General features: G+C 46.6%; 2 protein-coding genes across 7 annotated transcripts in view; one reads left to right on the top strand and one right to left on the bottom strand.

Moving 5' to 3' along the window:
* The window catches only part of Chdh (choline dehydrogenase), a 29,381-nt gene extending 15,915 nt beyond the window's left edge, over nt 1-13,466 (top strand). For both annotated transcript variants that reach the window (XM_026388614.2, XM_077795641.1), the window contains 7 exons: nt 7,922-8,692; nt 9,256-9,407; nt 10,196-10,325; nt 10,562-10,696; nt 11,238-11,380; nt 11,768-11,870; nt 12,321-13,466. In XM_026388614.2, coding sequence (XP_026244399.2) covers nt 7,975-8,692; nt 9,256-9,407; nt 10,196-10,325; nt 10,562-10,696; nt 11,238-11,380; nt 11,768-11,870; nt 12,321-12,739 — 1,800 coding nt within the window. In that variant the 5' untranslated portion in view covers nt 7,922-7,974 and the 3' untranslated portion in view covers nt 12,740-13,466. The remainder of the gene's footprint in view (nt 1-7,921; nt 8,693-9,255; nt 9,408-10,195; nt 10,326-10,561; nt 10,697-11,237; nt 11,381-11,767; nt 11,871-12,320) is intronic.
* Nucleotides 13,467-17,955: 4,489 nt separating this feature from the next.
* Cacna1d (calcium voltage-gated channel subunit alpha1 D) overlaps nt 17,956-20,822 on the bottom strand; it is a 460,416-nt gene continuing 457,549 nt past the window's right edge. For all 5 annotated transcript variants that reach the window (XM_026388660.2, XM_026388662.2, XM_026388664.2 and 2 more), the window contains 3 exons: nt 20,554-20,675; nt 18,702-19,022; nt 17,956-18,249 (listed from right to left, as the gene is read on the bottom strand). In XM_026388660.2, coding sequence (XP_026244445.2) covers nt 17,956-18,249; nt 18,702-19,022; nt 20,554-20,675 — 737 coding nt within the window. The remainder of the gene's footprint in view (nt 18,250-18,701; nt 19,023-20,553; nt 20,676-20,822) is intronic.

The following is a 20,822-nucleotide window of genomic DNA, read 5'->3' as shown; positions in this document are numbered from 1 at the left end:
CCCTTAATTGCTGTGACTAGAACTTCCAATATTATATTGAATACAAATGGCAAAAACAAGCATCCTTGTCTGGTTCCTGATCTTAGAGGAAAATCTTTCCCTCTTTCACCATTGAGTATGATGTTAGCTATGTGCTTTTTCCATATATGATCTCTGTTGTGTTGAGGAAGTTTCCCCTTATTCCTTCTTTGGTTGTTTTAATTATTCAAGGGTGTTAAATTTTATCGAATGATTTTTCTTTCATTCAATTAATGTGTATTACATGGAATAATTTTCGTATGTTGAAGCATCTTTGCACTCTAGGAACAAAACCCACTTGGTCATGGTGTAGAATCCTTTTAACATATTGCTGAAATTAATTTGCTAGTGTTTTGTTGAGACTCTTTACTCTTCATAAGAGAGATTGGCTTGTAGTTTTCTTGCAGTGTCTGCCTCATAGCTCAGGACTGCTGGCTTCAGAATTAGGAAGTTTCCCCTCCTCTTCAATATTTTGGAAGTGTTAGATAGGGGTTGTTGTTAATTCTTTAACTGTTTGGTAGAGTTCACCATGAAGATATCTGGTCCAGAGCTTTTCTTTGATGGGAGGTTTTGGTTACTGATTCTATCTCCTTACTGATTATAAGTTTTTTCAGATATTCTGTTTCTTCATGATTCAGTTTTGGTAGGTTGTTTCTGGAAATTAGTCTATTTCTTCTAGATTATCCAATTTATTGGTATACTATTGATTATATACTCTTATAATCTTTTTTATAAAACCTAAACCTGCATTTAGTAAAGTCAGTAGTGATATCCATACTGTAATTTCTGAGTTTGCTGATTTTGAATGCACTACTAATGTGAATCTCCAAGACTTTTTTCTTAGTCTTTTCTTCCTTAGGTACAAGTTTATCAATTTTGTTGTTTTCTGAAGAACTGACTTTTGTCTTAATTGATTTTATTTATTGTTTTTCTACTTTTATTTATCTCTAATCTATATTTCCTTCCTGCTGCTAGCTTTTGGTTGTTTTTTTTTTCTGTTTCTTTGAAGTATAAAGTTAAGCTTTTATTTCAGATCTTTCTCTATTTTAATGTATGCAATTACAGCTATAAATTTCCCTCAGTGCTGTTTCCATTGTATATCTTAAGTTTTGGTATTTTGTGTTTTTCATTTGTCTTAGCGTGTTTCTAATTCTTGTGATTTCTTCTTTGACTCATAAATTGCTTTAAAACTTTTAAAAATTTCTACCTGTTTGTGAATTTTCCTGTTTTCCTTCTGTTATCGATTTCTAGTTTCATTCCACTGTGATCTAAAAAGATTCTTGGTTGATTTGTCTTTTTAAATTTATTAAAGACTTGTTTTACTGCCTAACATGTAATCTTCTAGGAGATTCTTCCATGCGCCCTTGAGGGAAAATGTGTATTCTGTTGTTGGTTTGGATGTTCTGTAATTATCTGTTAGGTTCCATTGGTTTATGGTGTTATTTACATCTTCTATTTCCTTTTTGATGTATCATTATTGAAATCTGAGTATTGGAAACATTATTATTATAGAACTGTCTGTTTCTCCTTTCAACATCTCAGTGTTTGCTTTATATATTTTGGGGCTCTGATGTGTGGTTCATATGTTAATTTCATGCTTTAAATTTTCTTACATCAATTCAGGCCACAACCTTCTTTATATTCTGAGTATATTTTTAGATTTCCACAATGTTGACGTGAGATGCTGTGGTTCCTTCCCTGCTGTGTGGTATTTCTTTGTACAACTATATAACTGCAGCTTTTTCATTGTGCTGTGTCTCTCCATAAATGTCTTTTTGCTTTGTTTGTTGTTGTTTTTTTAAACTGATGCTGGAGATTGAACCCAGGGCCTTATGCATGCTGAGCAAGCACTCTACCATTGAGCTACACCCCCCCAGATGTCCATATACCTTTTGAAATCAGCATGTCAGGTTACACACACACACACATACCCTACTAAGATTTGATTAGCATTGTATTGGGTCTAATTGACATAATAACAATATTGGGTCTTCCCATTCGTGGGATCTCATTCTGTTTATTTAAGTCATCTTTAATTTTTCTCAGTGTTTTGCAGTTTTCTCTGTATAGGTCTTGCACCAATTTTGTTAAATTTACTTCTAATTGTTTCATATTTCTGGATGCTCTTCTAAGTGTGTTTGTCTCTTTGGTTGTTCATGGAGGGAGGGATCAATCTCCCAATCAAACCAAAATTGGTTTGCTGTTGATTCTGATGATGCCACATTCATACAGCAAAAGGATGTGAGGAGGTTCGTGCTCATACAGTGGGCTTCATGAGGCAAGCGGTACAGGCACCCAGGCCAGCGCAGTTGGCTTGAGCAAAGGGAGGAGCAAGTGTTCCTGGATTCTATGGTAGCCACAGTGTGGGGCCAAGGTAAAGACACCTGTATGCAGAAGGAATGGGGTAATTTGAACTTCCACACTCATACATGGGGCAGGAATGCCAGGCGAGAATTGGGGGGATGCATAGGCGTGGGAGCTGTCAGTGGTCAGACATCAAAAATGGGGTCAGACTCTTTATTACAGTTTTTAGAAGAGTTAAATTTTTTAGAGCAGTTTCACAGCAAAATCAAAAGGAAGACACAGAGTTCCCATAGAGCCCTCACACATGAATAACCCCTCCCCCATTTTCACCTTTCCTCTCCAGAATGGTGCATTCATTGCAGGTGACAGATCAGCACTGATGTGCATGATCATAGAGATGTACGTGATTTATACTAGGGTCCCTGGTAGTGGTGTGCATCCTATGTCACTATGAATAGTAATATCTCTGTGTATGGGATAGAGCAGTTTCACTGCCCTAAATCTTCTCTCCGCCCTCCCCCTCATCTCCACCTTTCTCCCTCAAACCCCTGGCAACCACCCATCTTTTTACTGTCCCCATGTTTTTGCCTTTGCTAGAATGTCGTATTGTCAGAATCATACAGCATAATTTGCTGATTGCACTTAGGTAACCTGCATTTAAGTTTTCCTTGTGCCCTCTCATGATTTCAGGGGTCATTTCTTTTTAGCAGTGAGTAATTTGCCATTGTCTGGATGCACCAGTGTGTTTATCCATTCACCTGCTGAAGGACACCCTGGTTGCTTCCAAGTTTGGACAATTATTAATAAAGCTGCTGTAAACGTCCATGTGTAGGTTTGTGTGTGAATGTGTGTTCAGCTCCTGTGTGTAAATACCAAGGAACGCAATTGCTGGGTTATTTAAAAAAATATATTTAGTTTTATAAGGAATCGCCAAGCTATCTTCCAAAGTGGGTATTACATTTTGTATTTTCTCCAGCAATGAGTGAGAATTTCTGTTGCTGCATGTATTTGCCAGAAGTTGATGGCATTGGGGTTCTAGATTTTGACCATTCTAATAGGTATGTAGTGGTACTACTTTTCTTTTTCTTCTTTTTTTTTTTTTCCACTCGGGACTGAACCCACGGGTGCTTAACCACTGAGCCACATCTTCAGCCCTTTTTATTTTTTGAGACAGGGTCTCCCTAAATTTCTGAGGATGGCCTTGAACTTGCGATGCTCCCATCTTGGCCCCCTGAGTCTCTGGGATTACAGGCATGTGTCACCACGCCCAGTGTTAGTGGTATTTTATTCTTGTTTTAATTTTCATTTCCCTGATGACCTATGATGTTAAAACATCTTTTCTTATGCTTGTTTGCCACCTGTATATCATCTTTGGTGGGGTATCTATCAAGGTCTTTGGCCTGCTTTTAATAGGGTTTTTATTAAAAGGCTGGGGAATGTGGCTCAGTGGTAAAACACCCCTGCATTCAGTTCCCAGTATCTCCTGAGAAAAAAATATATTTGGATATTTTGGATAATAGTTCTCTATCACATAGGAATTCTGCAAATATTTTAGTTCAGTCATTGACTTGTCTTCTCAATTCTTGACAGTATATCTGCCGAGTAAAATATTTTTGTTTTAATGAAGTTGAGTTTATCAGTTTTTCTGTAATGGATTTTGCCTTTGGTGTCCTATCTGAAAAGCCCTTGTGAAACCCAAGGAAATCTAGATTTTCTTCTGTTATCTTCTAGGGGTTTTATGTTTTGTATTTTATGTTGTACATTTAGACCTGTGATCCATTTTGAATCAATTGCTGTAAAGGAAGAAGAAGATCCACATCTAGATTGATGTGTGGGGCCTTGGCTGTCCAAGGCAAACTGACTGTATTTTTGTAGTGTACCCCATAGCCACACCCCAGTTCCCACCTCCTCCAGCCACATCCTACCACTTCAGTTAATCCCATCAGGGATCAATTCACTGATTGATTGGGTTAAGACCCTTACAACCCAATCATTTCTCCTCTGAATCTTGTTGCATTGTCTCACATGTGACCTTAAGGGGGATACCTCACATCCAAACCATAACAGCAATAAAGTATGATATTCATTTTATTTATGGGGTTTTTGTGGATATTCTTTATCATGTTGAAGCTCCCTGCCCATTCCTACTTCACTGAGCTTTTTTTGGATTGGTTTTGTTCTCATGAACAAGTGTTTTTTGATTTTTTCAGATGCTTTTTCTGCATCTATGGTTATGATGTGAATTTTCTTCTTTAGCCTCTTGGTGTCATGGGTTAATTTAATTGCTTTTCAAATAGTGAGCCAGCCTTATGTACATAGGACAAATCCCCACTTGACTATGATGTTTAGTTCTTTTTATGTATATTTTGTTGAGGTTTTTTTAATTTATGTTCGTGAGAGATACTGGTCTATAGTTATATTTTTGTCTGGTTTTGGTAGTAGGGTGATGCTGGCTTCGTAGAATGAATTAGGAAATGAAAGCAGAATGACTATCTTACGAAGAATGATGGAGAATTGGTCTACTTTTACCCTTAAGTGTTTGGTAGAAGTCGCCTGAGAGCCCCTGTGGGTGTGATACTTTCTGTGTTGAAATGTTAACTATTGATTCCATTTCTTTAATAGACATTGTCTTATTCAAAGCATATTTGTTTGCCTTTCAAGAAATTGGCCATTTGATCTAGATTATCTCCTTTATGTTAAAAGATGTATTCACTGGGGGTACACAGAATCTTTTAGGTGTATTTTTCAATTTAGTAAGCTAGAGTTTTGGTGGGGGAAGTTGTTTTTCCTTTTAGCGCTTGGCTAGTGTTCCATTGCCTTCTGGATTGCATGTTTTCTAACAAGAAGCTTGCTGTCATTCTTACATAAAGTCCTCTGTTTTCATCTGGCTACTTTGATGGGTTCTCTCTTTATCTTGGAGTTTTAGCAGTTCAACTCTGATGTCCTTGGAGGCATTTTTTCTTTAAGCATCCCAAGCAGGATTAACATAAAGATTCTGGAATCTATGATGTTTGTCTTGCACTCATTTTGAAAAAGTCTCATCAGTTTCTTCAAATATTTTATTTGTTCTGGTTAGATGTACATGACAGTAGAGTGTATTTTGACATGTTATACATACATGGAGTATAACTTATTCTGACTATGTATAACCACAAGAATGGGATCCTAATGTGGCGTTTCAAAGGTCATGTATTCACCTATGAACATGAAAGTTATGTCCAATTCATTCTACTGTCTTTCCTATTCCCATCCCCACTTCCCTTTGTCTAATCCAATGAACCTCTATTCTTCCCTCTCCCTCCTTCATTGTGTGTTAGCATCCGCATATCAGAACATTCTGCCTTTGGTTTTTTGGGATTGGAAAATATCACTTAGCATGATAGTCTCCAGATCCATCCATTTACTGGCAAAAGTCATAAAGCAGTCATTCTTTTTTTTATGGCTAATTTTCCAGTGTGTGCATGTATGTCTATACATATATACATACCACATATGTGTGTATATGTATGTGTATGTGAGTATATGTGCGTGCGTGTAAGTATGTGTGTGTGCGAATATATTCCACATTTTATTATCCATTTGTCTGTTGAAGGACACCTAGGTTGGTTCCATAGCTTAGCTATTGTGAATTGAGCTGCTATAAACATTGATGTGGCTGTGTCACTGTAGTATACTGATTTCATAAGTCCTCTGGGTATATACCAAGGGATGGGGTAACTGGGTCAAATTGTGGTTCCATTTCAAGTTTTCTGAGGAATCTCTATACTGCTTTCCAGAGTGGTTGCAACAATTTGCAATCCCACCAGAAATACTATGAGTGTACTTCTCCCCACATCCTCGCCAACATTTATTGTTACTTGTATTCTTGATAATTGCCATTCTGACTGGAGCGAGATGGAATCTCAGTGTAGTTTTAATTTGCATTTCTGTAATTGCTTGAGATTTTGAACATTTTTCATATATTGACCCATTTGTATTTCTTCTGTGAAGTGGCTGTTCAGTTCCTGTTTTCTATTCTCTTCCATTTGTCTGTATATCATTTTTCAAATATTGTCTCCCTTTTGTGGTGCTGGGTAAGCACTCTACCACTGAGCTACACCTGCAGCCCCCCTTGTTTTCCCTCCTCTCCTTCTGCCCCTCTTGGATCCCAGTTATCCATACTTCAGATGGTTTGATATTGTCCTTAAGCTTCAGCTGTTCTGCTCTCCCCCTTTCCCTCTTCTGTTTACCTTCAGATTCACTGACTATTTATCCTCCAGTATTATATTTTTTCTTGAATTTCTGTATAGTTGCCAATGTTTTGCTCAATTCTGTTCAATATGTTGCCCACCCTTTTAACTAATCTTTTATAATGTTCATCTTGCTTCTTTTAATGTCTGAAGGTTGTAATATCCAGTGGGTCATCCTTTGGTCTGGTTCTGTTAACTGTTTTCCCTCTTGACAAGGAGTCATTTATCTTTTAAAAACTTTGTATGGAATACTAGCCTCACATGTTCAGGACAGTGGAGGCCGAGATGGATGGTTTTCCTACTTTTTATTCCATCAGGTTGTTAGTTGGGAGTTGAGCGGTGGGTGCTGCTCTGAGGGGGGCTAGAGGCTCTTCTCAGTGTGTCTGCTTCAGACAGGACTGTGAGGAGCCCCTGCCTTCTTCCTCCTGTGCCTTGGCACAGAGAAGAGAAAGGAGGAGTCTTCTCTGTATTCTTACCCTGCCACTAGTGCTAGGCTGTATTTGAGGTACAGGGTTCAAGGTAGGGCTTATCAGAATTTTCTTGGGGGTTCCTAGTTCTCGTAACTAGGTTAACTTCTGTATTGGGAAGACACATTGGGCCTGTACCTTATGGGTGGGCTTTCTCCAGTATTGTTACTGGAGGTTGTGAAGGCACACCCTGATTCTTTTCTACTGAGTATGTTGGGTTTGAGTTTAACATTGTTGTGGAAGAGACCCTACAAATACTATTGCATTTTCCCTGTCAAAATTCCAGTAGTATGCTACAGAGTGATCTTTTAAGAGTGTCTCTCTGACTCTGTCCCCTTCTTAAAACCTCTCTGGTGCTCCTGTGGTCCCTCAAGTCAAAGGCAATGAGCTCCACAGTCTGGGGACCCTTCCTTCCATTACTTATGCCTTGTTCTCCTCCCTGGCTCCAGAACATCAGTTTTGGAAGCAGATTTTTTTTTTCCTCTATCACTAGAGAAAAATACCATGCCTGGTAGGGGTTTGGCAACTGTCTCCAGTGAACGAGTGTAGGTGCCTTTGCTTTCCCACCCTGGAAAGCTCTTTCTTCTGCCTTCCAGTAGACAGACTTTCGGCCTCCTGGTTCATGCACAATGTCACAGGAAAATCTTTTCAGGGCACCCCTGCTGCTACCCAAGCCCTGTGATAGTGGGTCCTGACTGGCATACTTCGATATGGAATTTTTTGCTCCTTCTCAGTTGCCCTTAGAAGTGACTGTGGGTGACTGCTGGCCCCAACCAATGCAGAGCAGGCCCTTGGTGACCTTCCAGTGGACTTTTGCTGTCCCAGTATGGCCACCCCAGCTTTGGTCTGATTTTTGCACATGCTCGCAGATTAGGATGCTTAAAGCCCCTTTTCTCGTCCTAGGAAAAGTGGATTGTCCCATTCCCCTCCGTGGACAGGAAGACTTGAGCTGAAATATGTGGCGTATCCTTCAAGGCTGGAGCCAAGGGTGCTTGGGCCGTCGGGGAGTCCTGGCATGGGCAACCCTGGGGCAGCCAGGGCCTCTGGGTAGCAGAGCCCGGACTAGCACTGGCTCGCAGATCGGGGATGAGCACAGCTACGTGGTGGTGGGCGCAGGCTCGGCGGGCTGTGTGCTGGCCAATCGGCTCACCGAGGACCCTGCAGAGCGGGTGCTGCTGCTGGAGGCAGGGCCCAAGGATGTGCTGGCTGGGAGCAAGCGGCTCCTATGGAAGATCCACATGCCCGCAGCCCTCGTGGACAACCTGTGTGATGACAAGTATAACTGGTACTACCACACAGAGCCGCAGCCGGCCATGGACAGGCGTGCACTGTACTGGCCGCGTGGCCGCGTCTGGGGTGGCTCATCATCCCTCAATGCCATGGTCTACATCCGTGGGCACGCTGAGGACTACGACCGCTGGCAGAGCCAAGGCGCTGAAGGTTGGGACTATGAACACTGCCTGCCCTACTTCCGCAGGGCACAGGGCCATGAGCTGGGTGCCAGCCAGTACCGTGGCGGCGATGGCCCACTGCGTGTGTCCAGAGGCAAGACAGGCCACCCACTGCACCTGGCATTCCTGCAGGCGGCACAGCAGGCCGGCTACCCGCTCACCGATGACATGAATGGCTTCCAGCAGGAGGGCTTTGGCTGGATGGATATGACCATCCACGAAGGTAGCGTGGGTCCCCGCTGTCCTCACCTCCTAAACTGTACTCTATCACGGCCCATTCTCTCTAGCCCTATTGGGATCAGTAAGTGTGGTAAAATGGTATTGGCCCCCAGATGCTACAGAATGTACCCTAATACCAGAGACATGGCATCACTTTGGCCCTGGTGGTGTGGACAAGGGATAATGGGCTTCTTGGACCAAGAGCTCAGAGTTTTCTAGAAGAGGAAATTGAGGCACAGAGAGGCATCAGGAGCACATGGCCCTCTTCGGTGGCACCCTCTTTCATAAACTGGGATACTGGCCCAGAAGCGTGTAGGACAGAAGCAAGGCCAGGGCTCAACTCAGGGTCCTGACCCCTCTGTCATCCTGTTAGGGTAAAAGATGGTTTTCCACCTGTGCCCAGGGGACCTCGGGTAGTTTTCGACTTGGGCAGGGCTTCAGGGCTCAACCTTACTTTGAAGACAGGCCTTGCACAGTCAGAGGCAGGACATATTCACCATTTCCCCAGCCTTCCAACAGTGTCAGGGAAAGAGCAGGGGCTATACTTGATCTTGCTCTGTCCTGCAGGCAAGCGCTGGAGTGCAGCCTGTGCCTATCTGCACCCAGCACTGAACCGCCCCAACCTCAGGGCTGAAGTCCAGACGCTTGTGAACAGGGTGCTGTTTGAAGGCAACCGTGCTGTGGGTGTGGAATACATCAAGAATGGCCAGAGCCACCGGGTGAGTGAACTACAGCAGGGCCCCTGTTAGCTCAGAGCACAGGAAGGGAATGTGCAGTGACCTGGCAGCCTGGGCAGAAGTCATGCCCTCCTCCCCAGCCACATGCTCTTGTCCCTCTGATGAGTGACAGAAGAGATGGATTTCCTCTGTCTCATAGGGAGGCTGTGGCTGGTAGAGAGGAGGAAGATCCTGTGGTACCAGTATGCCATGCCCACCTCAGGTTTATGCTAGATGTTTTAAAACCCATGAATGAGATTGAATGCTGTGCTGCTGCAGTGTGCTTCTCTCCACTTAGCAGGTTGGTTTGGCTCCATGCATGCATGCTTTTACTACTTGAGTAACTGTTGTCATTCACCTCATTTAAATGCCACCGTCTGCTTTATTTTTTTGCTACTTGGGACGGAACCCAAGGAGTTGGGCACACTAGTTGCTATATCAGAGCCCTTGAGATAGGATCAGAGTTGTGGAGGCTGGGTTCTAAGCTGTGATTGTCAGCCTCCTCTGTTTTTAAGGCCACTGTTACAGAATGTTCTAAAGCTAGGTCCATGATTTGAACATACCCTGAATGCACTTGCAGGTTACTTTCAAATGGTGACACAGTGCACTCCCCCTTTATTCCTGGGCCTGTGAGCAGGATCTCTAGGGTGGTGACTGCAGCATCCTCATGCCCAACATGAGTACATCCCAAGGCCATGTTCTTGTGGCTCTGGAGTGGGGTGCTGGTCGGTGAGCTGCGAGAATAGCTGGCTCTCAGGAGATATGACTGGGTGGTTCTTTGCCTCTTCCAGGCTTATGCCAGCAAGGAGGTGATCCTGAGCGGGGGTGCCATCAACTCTCCACAGCTGCTCATGCTTTCAGGCATTGGGAATGCAGATGACCTCAAGAGACTGGGCATCCCTGTGGTGTGCCACCTGCCTGGTGAGCCTCCCCCCTTACTACTTCCAGAAACTGACACATCTTTCCCATGAGCCCAAGGGTCTCCAGGTTGCTCTGGACATGGATCCGTAGCCAGCCCCTCCCACTTGGACAAGGCAGGCAGCTTCAAAAAAGGGCTGGAGTTGTAGGAAGGGTGGCTAAGTGAAAGGGGGACGGGGTTCGAAGCCAGCTAAGCCTCCATGGTAGCCATTTTCCCTAACCACTCCCTCCCATTCTAGGAGTTGGCCAGAACCTGCAGGACCACCTGGAGATATACATCCAACAGGCCTGCACCCACCCCATCACCCTCCACTCAGCCCAGAAGCCCTTAAGGAAGATCTGCATTGGACTGGAATGGCTGTGGAGATTCACAGGTAGGCAGGTTCCTCTGTGACCTTGGTAGCTATGGGCATTGTGCTCTCCTTCCCGAAGAGCTAAGCAAGGACTCTAAGCTTCAGGTTTCCGTTTGAAGCTGAACTAGGCCCTTTACCCGAGCCCTAAGCTCCTGCCTGACAGACTGGTATGAGGGCCTGAAGCCCTTAGCGCAGTGCCCACTCAAGCAGAATCCTCAGGAGCTGCCCTTCTTATAGGCAGGTGGGGATGGACCCCCACGTGGAACAAGGCAGAGAGAAGACCTTGGTACTGGGCTGCAGAATCGGCACTGCCTCAACCAGGGGACCTTTCTTGGAAATCCTCCCCAGCTCAGACTGTTTCCCACTCCTTTGCTATACCCTGAACCAGGTGGGAGGGACCAATAGGCAGCTGAAGCCCCCATTAGGCACACGATTGATATTTAAAGCTGTGGTGTGGGTGAACCCACCTGCAACAGCTATGGATAGAGCTTAGGGCCAGGAGGATGGGGGGAAGGTACCAGGAACAATTGTTCTGCCTGCCTTATCCTCTTCTGATACTCAGGGTACGGAGCCACATCCCATCTGGAAACGGGTGGGTTTATCCGCAGCCAGCCTGGGGTCTCCCACCCAGATATTCAGTTCCATTTCCTGCCATCCCAAGTGATTGATCATGGCCGGGTCCCCACCAAGCAGGAGGCTTACCAGGTGAGCTCAGGAGCCACTGCTAGGCAGATTCCTCCTTCCCAGTATGGGGCTTTCAGACCCTTGCCCTCCAGTGGCTCAGTGTGTCAATGGGGAGAGAAAAGTGGCAGCCCAGAATCTTTGTATGGAAGGGAGGAGTTGATCAGTGTGAGGAGGGGGCTCTGGGGTCCCATCACCAGCCATGGGCAAGACAGGCTGTGTACCAGGGAGTGTAAAGCTGGGAGGGAACAGGGATTCCTGGAGATAGGGCGAGATGCAGGCCAGACATGTGTCAGACTGTACCTGTTCTTAATTGATGCTGGCTTACCCCACAGGAAACCAAGGACTGCTCCAAGCTACTGCGTTGGGTTGAGGGAGGTCAATGTCATTGTCTCCTCTGAACTCTCCTAGGTACACGTGGGGCCTATGCGGAGCCCAAGTGTGGGCTGGCTCAAACTGAGAAGTAAAAATCCCCAGGACCACCCAATAATCCAACCCAACTACTTGTCCACAGGTAATTCAGGAGCTGCTGGTATCTCCCCTCGACCTAGGCTGGATAAATGCCTTTATAGGATCCTCATTTGTCCCTGCCCTATCACCCTAGGCCGTAAGCTTGGAGGCACAATGTCCTGGGCCAGGTGAAGGAACCCCAGCACCTCACTTGGCAGGTGAGAGGTGCAGGGACACCTGGCGGTGTGTAAGCAGCTCACCATACCAGGCCTGCCTATTTGCCAAAATGAGCACCTCTGCTACCATGTGGCTGTGAAAGCCCCCATGCGAACTCTGGGGCAGAAGCTGCCCATCTAGAATGGTTGTGGGCAGGTGATACACACCTGGTGACTTGGTCTTCCTTCCATGTCTGTGAACTTTGTCCCCTGTGGCTGGTTGAGCCTCTGCATACCTGGAATTTTCCAGGAAGGCCAGCATGTAAGAGGAAGGGCCTCATTTTGTCTCTTCTCTACAGAAACAGATATCAAAGAATTCCGTCAGTGTGTGAGGCTGTCCAGGGAAATTTTTGCACAGGAAGCCCTGGCTCCCTTTCGGGGGGAGGAACTCCAGCCAGGAAGCCACGTTCAGTCCGATAAGGAGATAGATGCCTTTGTGCGGAGAAAAGCTGACAGTGCCTACCACCCCTCATGCACCTGTAAGATGGGCCAGCCCTCCGATCCCATGGCTGTGGTGGACCCAAAGACCAGGGTCCTGGGGGTAGAAAACCTCAGGGTCGTTGATGCCTCCATCATGCCCAGCATAGTCAGTGGCAACCTGAACGCCCCCACAATCATGATTGCAGAGAAAGCAGCCGACATCATTAAGGGGCAGCCTGCACTCTGGGACAGGGATGTTCCTGTCTACAAGCCTAAGACCTTGGACACTCAGCGTTAAGACAGCCACTGCCTCAGGATGACCAGAGAGGCCCCCAGCACGCTGACAGGACCAATCAGCCGCCCTTCCTCCAAATGTTGCCAGAAGCCACCTGGAACACTGGGACCTAGGTAGCCCTACTCGGTGGCTGAGAACTGGATAATGTCTCAGGAAATGAGACTAGTTCTAGTCAGTATGTCGAGTTGTTCTCCTCCAGCATTTTGATATAGTCCTTTGGGGGAAGGCCACTGTGTAGCCTGGGACCCTGCCTCCTGGAGGACAGCGGAGGTGATAGGGAAACGTGAACTGCCACATTCTCATCCTGTATCCATGTGGTCTTCTCCAACGCAGGGTCCTGCTGCCTCGAGCAGAATGCTTTCTTCCAGGCTTCCCCCTAAGAGGACAGGGTGGTTTGCCCAGATGTGGTAAGCTTGCACTGAGCCCCCCAAGGAAGGGTATCATCCTGTGTCTTGAGCTTTACCCGAGGCTGCAAGTCACAGGAGTTAGCTCAGCCCAGGCTGGCACCGAATCCTGAGGATCCCTGGGCAGAGGGAAAGTTGCCATCTGACTTTTGTCTTTCCCTAATCCTGATTTTACTGTCAGAGGGAGGGCCCCCTCCGTAGTGTTCTGATTCTTATTAAACAGTCCCGATGAAAGGCTTTCTGGACCTCATTCAAGGAGGGAAAGGCACTTTGGTCTTATTACCAAGAAACACAGACTCCTAGAGCCAACTCCACGTACCAGGTCACTTCTTTGTCAGGAAAGCTCTGGCTGCTTCCCAGGGCTCCAGTACAGAGACAGGGCAAATTCTTATTCTCTGGACGTTCATGGGAACAGATCAGAATGGTGCCGAGAGTGATAGAAAAGCAGCTAAGTACAAGAAACAGTAATCGGTGAAGATTTGAGTTTTCGGAGGGAGGGGGATAGCTACAAGGAGCATTTACAAAAGCTCTTTGATATTTAATATATTATAGTAACTTATTTTTGAACTGTGACACCCCATAGGCTTGCGAATGAAAAGAAAAATCAATTCAAAATGCTTTTAGTTAAACCGTGCAAATCTTCCATGGATAGGAGGGAAGAAAAGTGATGTGGAAACCTGCAGTGTTGGGCCCAGAATAAGGAGGGGGAAACCCAGGGGTTCCAGGCAGCTCACAGATCTTGGAGGCCCAATAACTGCAACTTGACATTTCTGAAGAAAAACCTTCCAGAAAGGTGGACAGAAAGAAACCATCATACATATTCCTTTTAAAACTTTAGGCAGTTCTTGTTTAATCTTACCTGTATTTTTTTCTCTGTTCAAGAGAAGATCAAAAAAGAAAATTCGAGATCTGCTAAGAGATTTCTCCTCAAAAGTTAGAGGGTCCCCTCAGCAGCCATCCATCCTCTGGGGACTCAGATGGCAGCTAGGCCACGTGCTACCATCCAGTCAGAGAGGTCGTGTTGATTCAGGGAAGGGTACGTTTTGGTTGCAGGGCTGACTGTGAATTTACTGACGTAGATAGGGCAGCTGACAAGTCATTTAGTTCCAACATCTCTGCATCCCATGGTGTCTCAGTCTCTGAGACAAAAGCAGCTGTATCTTGAGATAAGCAGAGTGACATGTGATAAGAGCCCATCAGGCCCCTCTCCTCCTTTCACATGGTGAGGCGGTTTCCACATAATCGCACAAGGAAACACATTCAAGAGATAAGACAGCAAGTGTCATGTGTCCAGAACCCACAGAAGTCAAACCAGGAAACTGCTGTTGGGGTCCAGGCACAAGGTTGACTTGAAGAGTTCCTCACATGAGCCCTGACAAACAGATGTGGCTGCTGCCACAGCACTGGCCCACATCCAAACAACAGGCTGTCTGGAAATTCCACTGCCACGAGGAAGAGAGGGCTGAGGGAGCCCAAGTAGGCAGGACAGTGCTCACTTGTGGGGAACCAGGCCAACTTCAATGGTTGAGCCTCTTGCCAAAAAGCTTATCATACCTAACAGCAGAAGACTGCTCTGCTCAAAGAGTCAGAAGGGTATCCATGGCCAGAGCTCTGAGGAGCCTCACCTCATGGAAGATGACCGTACTCACACCACGGGAAGAATTACTGATAGGAGGGACGGATCGAGGAAGGGCCAGGAGCCTCAGCCAGCATGACTAGAAATGGTGAGTGCCAGGAGCGGAAGTTGAGGTGCCCCAACGCACAGCCTTTCCGCTTCCACTGCAGGCTGCAGGATAATGATTTCCATAAATTCAAATAGATTCTTCACTCCAGCCAAACCCTAACCCTCAGCCCAAAAGTTGTTTTCATATTTCCACTTATAAACTAACATGACATCGGCGCTGAGACAATTTTTGTTTCTTCCCCCTTGAAAATCAGAAAAAAAGATACCTCTTGTTCATGCGTCCAGATATTCTCCAGCCACCCTCCTCACCCCATTCTGATGGCAGAAGCCAACACCCAAACCTGTTCCTCCTTCCACACTGCCCTCCCAGGCCCTGGAGGGAAGAAAGAACCTTTCAATAAGCCACAGCTAGGCCTTAAGTTGTAGGTCAGGCGCTGGTGTTCCGCATGTGCTATCAGCTCTGTGGCTAGCCTTTTTTTTTTTTTTTTAACAAATAAATGGTCCACCCTATAAATAAAAGCCTGTAGGAAAATGCAATTGGCATAGACATTTTAGACTGTGAAATAAACATCTCTGGCTTCTTTGAAGAATGGGGTCCCCTAGTAAAGTGGGTGAGCATCTAGCTGCCATTGCCCCAGGCAGGCAGAGCCACAGCTTGCAATGAGTGGCTTTCAGTCCCCCCAAATCCACCCCTCCTGGCCTTCACTCAATTCTGCAACACACCAGAGCTAGGACCTGTCACCTGGCCAAACGGGAATCCAGCTGTTTGGGAATTAGAGTCCACATGCTGAACAAGATGGTTCTCACTGTTGATTTACAGTTGAATCAAAATCGCCATTTCTGCACAAGGTTAAAGATATATACTATTCCTGAGAATACAAAACCGTTTGGGGGAGGGTCCAGAAAGTAGAGATATTAAATCTTAAAACTCTCCTAAAACAAAGGGAAAAAACCATGCTCTACAACTTCAGATTTTTCTTAAAAAGAGAAATTTAATATTAGATGAGAGGTTGGACCAGGCTTAAAGCAGACAGATACCAGGAAGTGGTGCAGCCTTTATCAACGCCAGCATTTAAGTACTGACTTCGGAAAACACTTGTCACCTGTTCCAGAACATGCAGTCCTGGGAGGTGATTTTGAGCTGATGATGTGCAGCCCCACAGTAATACCAAAACCCAGTGGAGACAGTCCAGATAATGTTGACAGTGGTGTAGCCCTTTGGGAGAAGTGGCGTTCTCTGTGGCTGGTGTTACCATGGGCATCGAAGGAGCTGAGGATGAGGAAAAATCTACCTGTGTGCAGAGCTGCCCCGAGAGCGCCTGCCCCGCAGCTCTCACTGGCCAGGAGAGCTCCCGAAGACAATGAAATTATTACGCAGTTTCATTCTGAAGAACAGTTTGCATTTTAATAAAAAAGGCTTTCTGTCAGGAAATAGTCATTTACAAACCTTGAAGTGTTTTTGCCCAGATCTGGAGTAAGAATGTCTTACGAAGAGGTTTGTGAGGTCTTTATAACAAAGTGTTATTTACAAAAAAAAAAAAAAAAATTCAGTTTGTCTATGTACTAGTTAAAAAAATTTGAACCAAAATTGCTACCTGTCTTTGTGATTGCAGGGAATCCCTGCCAAGGTCACGTAATGACGTTGGAGTGATTCTGTTGACAGTTCTAATGATCCAAAACTGGCTTTTTCCAGGACGTACAGTCAGAGTACATTCTCATGAAAACTTCAGCCCTCATTCAATTGCATATAAAAGCCCTCAAAGAGAACACAGCACAGCAACATTTTGTAAAAGGCAACAGCATAATCTGTACAGACCCCAACATTCTGACCCTAAGGGTCACCACAGTGCTCCTCCATCCCCCACCCCAGCACCACCAGTCCCTAGGGCACTGGAGCAGACATACTACTTTCACCTGTGCAATTATTTCTGCAGCAGAGTTGCAGAAATGGCCTGTGTGGGCAGCTGAGGCAATAAACCTACGCCTGCACCAGGGCAGAGTAGCCCAGCTTGACCTACTCTGTAATAGACTTATCAGAGGGTTATTAAAGTAAAACCAAACAGATAATTGCAACCCCTGGTGGATAAAAGTACCCTATCAAAATCATAGAATTCTTGCCCAAAGAAAAAAACTGCAAGTAGTCATCTTGTATACTTATGTAAAGACAGGTTTATAGTGACAAAATATTTTAGAAAAATTTCTGTAGTGTCAAGTTCTTTCGAACTCAAAATTTTACCCCCAAAGGATTTTCACTGAATATGTGAGAATTGGCTCTATTTTGTCTACCTTTCTATAGCCCAAGTAAAAATACTAGTAATTTCTAGATTTCAGTGGGGAACTATAATTGTTAGGACCCATGGATATTGCTGCAGTTCAAATACGGTACAATAATTACAAAATATAGACCATCTCTTTACAAATACAAATTGTAATATATTACAAGTCATGTACAGTAAATCTATAATTTTTAAACAAACTAGTGTATCTAAGTTTACCTGGTTGCGAGTGCATTATTATTCCAGTTTACAGTTGCCCTTAAGCACGACAGTCGGAACTGACCATCCGAGTGACATTCTCTTATGTAAACTGGCGTCATATAGCAGAAAACCTTGTCTATGAGGTCCCACTCCTCTCTCATGATGATCGCTGGTAGCGGGGTTCTGACACTGTCCTCCAGAACAGCTAAACAGGAAGCAGTGTGTTTGGGGTATAAAAATGGATATGCTGGGCCCAGTGAGTGTCTGATATGCTAGACTGATGGCTGAGGTAATGACAAGGTGTGATGATCGTCATCACCTTTAACCTTCCCCACCGCTCCTTCGGGCACCCTGGGTGCGGTGAGACTTGGACTCCCCTGGCAGCACCCATCTGGGTGGTCGGCAGGAACTGCTCTGGCCTTACCCGCCCTCGAAAGAGGACCAGATCTGCCTTCTGCTGCTGGGCTCAGCGCCTGGCGCACTGCTGAGCTCGCCGCTTGGAACCTGTACCTACCAGGTTTATGGCTTCCTTGAGGCATGACATCACTTGTACAAAAGTCTAATTGAATATTTACTCCCAACTAGTGCCTAAACTTTCTAACTACGAGGCACTTTTCCCCCACAAAGGCTGGAGCTGCTCTGCCCCTGCTGAGGCTACAAGGTGGTGATGCAGATCATCTCATCTGCCAGGTCTTCCTCATCTCGTCCAAGGTCTGGCTCTTCGTCACTATAGCCTGGACCGAAGTCCTGGAACTCATAGTCCTGCCGGTGTGAGGCAGGACCCAGATCCCCGTTGGCCCGAGGACACACGTTCCCATTGAGCAGGGTGCTGGCTGCACTTTCCATCTCATCAATGGTTAAGTCACAAGCATCGGCGATTTCATGTTTTGTAGCCGACACAAATTTTGGATCTCTTGCGTAGCGTCCTAAGCCTTCAGATATCAGGACCTGTACAAGATACAAGGTGGCATCAACATGTCATGGCTTTGCTGAGGGGGAGAGGTGGCAGAAAAAGCCACTCAAGTGCTAACTGCATGATGTGCCATGGGGACCTCGCCCAACCACGTTTCCCAGACCTCACAAGTGACGACTAAGTGTGAATGGCTTTAGCTTTGAAAACATCAGGAAGCCGAAAAGTCCCACATGGTTCCAGAGTGAACCCGCTGGGGGGAGAATAGGGTACAGCCTGGCAGTGCCGGGGGAAACGCTCGCAGGGAGCTCAGTGTAGCTCATCTATGAGATCTAGCTGTTTCTGCTCAGGCTTTGCACACCATTCCTCCTGCTGAGGAGTGTCAGGACTGGGTAGACAGGCTCTGGCCCCCTCCTGTTTGAGTGTGGCTGGCTGGCTCTCCTGGCTCTGCCTCTGCTCTCAGGCCCCAGTGGCTGAAGTCCATACTCACTGCCTCCACCAAGCTGTCTGCGCTCCTCTGCTTGTCACTGTTTTTGTTCCGAAAGCTGCTGGGGACAGTCAGGCTGGCTGGTGTGAATGTCCTATAGGAGATGTCAGGCTCATCTGTGTACCAGGAGCTGCGGTGCAGGGATGGCAGGCTGCCATTGACCTGGTCCAGGGACTCTGACCTTTCTACCTGGATCAGGGGGGTGTAGCACGGCGTCCAGTCCCGGTATGGAGGGGTTGCTGGAGGGGTGGCCCATGACCGGGTTGAGTGGCTTGGTGAGTACTTCTGGGCTTTACTCGAATCCAGGCCTGCAACTGCCATGATCTGAGGAGAGACAGGAGAGTGGGGAGGAGGAGGCCCTGAGAGGCTGGGTGCTGCTTCATAGGCAGCCTCTCCCAAGGACACAAGAAAATTAAGTGAGCTGTCAAAAGAACTGTGGGTTCCTAACAGATGTGTTTTCTCTTACCCCAAGTCATTCCTAATGTGTTTCCTATTACTGCACAAGGAGTTTTGTTACTATCATGCAGTTGCTTCGGAATGACGACGAATTGGGAAGTTGAGGTGTGTGGACATACCACCTGGTCTCTCTGGGTTTAAATACTGGAGGATGTTCAGGAAAAAGTAAGGAGTCCAGCTCACAGAGGAAAATAGCTGGCTCGCTCCTCTCCAGTACAGCTCACCCTGTGCCCAGCAGTCCTCTGTCCTGTGGCACTGAGCACAAACCCTGCTTCCTACAACTTCACCACAGCAGATCCGCCTTGGGATTCCCACAGTGCAGAGGGACCTGAGCCTGTGGGTAAACAGCACAGGTTCACCCAATGGAGGCAGCTGAGACAAGACCAGGGCCTGGTTCACATGAAGCATATGCCCTTAGAGACCTCCATGCCTACTAGAATCATAACATCTGGTGGCTTGGATCTTCTAAAGGTTTGTTCTTTGTCCTTGATGACACAGAACAATTAAAAATTAGCATTAAAAGTGCAAGTAGAGGGCTGGGTGTGCTGGTGCACTCCTGTAATCCCAGTGGCTAGGGAGGTTGAGGCAGGAGGATCCCAAGTTCAAAGCCAGCCTTAGCATCTTAGTGAGGCCCTCAGTAACTCAGCAAGAGTCTCCCTCAAAAAGTTAAAAAAGGGCTGGGGATGTGGTATAGTAGATATGCACCCCTGGGTTCAATCCCCAGTATTCACCCTGCTCCCCAAAACATGCAAGCAGAGAAGTGAAAAGCTGGCAGAGACTGGACTAGAAAATCTGAACTGGCCTCACTGAGTGTTCATGTGCTCAGGACCCTGGGTTAAGAACCCTGCAAAGACCTGTCTCTACCAATGGACTGGCTGAGTGCTAGAAAGTCCCTTGACCACCCTGTGCCCCACAATCCATGAACAGACATATGGTGAACCATACTCTTGTCCTTGAGGCAGAGCACCAGTGAGTGGGTGCCACAGGCTGCCTTGTGCCCAGCTACCTTCCCTGTGGGCAGGGAGTTCCCTGGGCCATCCCTGTGACCACAGAACTCCATGAATGTGTCTTAACAGAGGAACTACCTCTCAGAGCAGATAAAGAACAGCGGCAATTTGGGGGAATCTGGCAAGAGGCTATGGCTCCCTGAGACAGGGATTATCCCAGCCTTGTCTTCAGTGCCAGGAAGCTGGCACTGGATCAGACAAGGCCCAGCTTCCCCTCCCGTGGCGCTCCTGTGGAGTGGGCTGGAAGATCTATCGGGCAGGGCTGCTCCCAGGACTAGACCAGATTGTATGTGAAGGTTCTCTCTCTCCCTCCCTCCCTCTGGGTGCTGGCAGCCAAGGGAAGGGTGCATCCAATGGGACCCAGGCAGAGGAAGGCCAGGTGGGTGGCTCACCTGCTGCTGCATCAGGTGCAGAGGCAGGGCCGCTCGGTGTGGCAGGGCAGGTGACAGTGGGACCTCCTCCTGGCTGCTCTGCCGGCGCAGGCACTCAAAGTTGAAGGAGGATCTCCGGTGAGCTGGGAAGTCAAAGCACATCATGCATGGTGAAGCGGGTTCTGCCAGGACAGCATCTCTTTGCAATAGGGGTGGCCCCGGATGTTGAACCCGGGAAGCAGCACACCGTCTACTTGGGAGAGAGGTGTAGTGAGGTCTCAGTGACGGGA

Source organism: Urocitellus parryii, chromosome 3 (assembly GCF_045843805.1).
Source record: "Urocitellus parryii isolate mUroPar1 chromosome 3, mUroPar1.hap1, whole genome shotgun sequence".
NCBI classification, from domain to species: Eukaryota; Metazoa; Chordata; class Mammalia; order Rodentia; family Sciuridae; genus Urocitellus; species Urocitellus parryii.
This window is presented reverse-complemented; position numbering and strand designations above follow the sequence as displayed.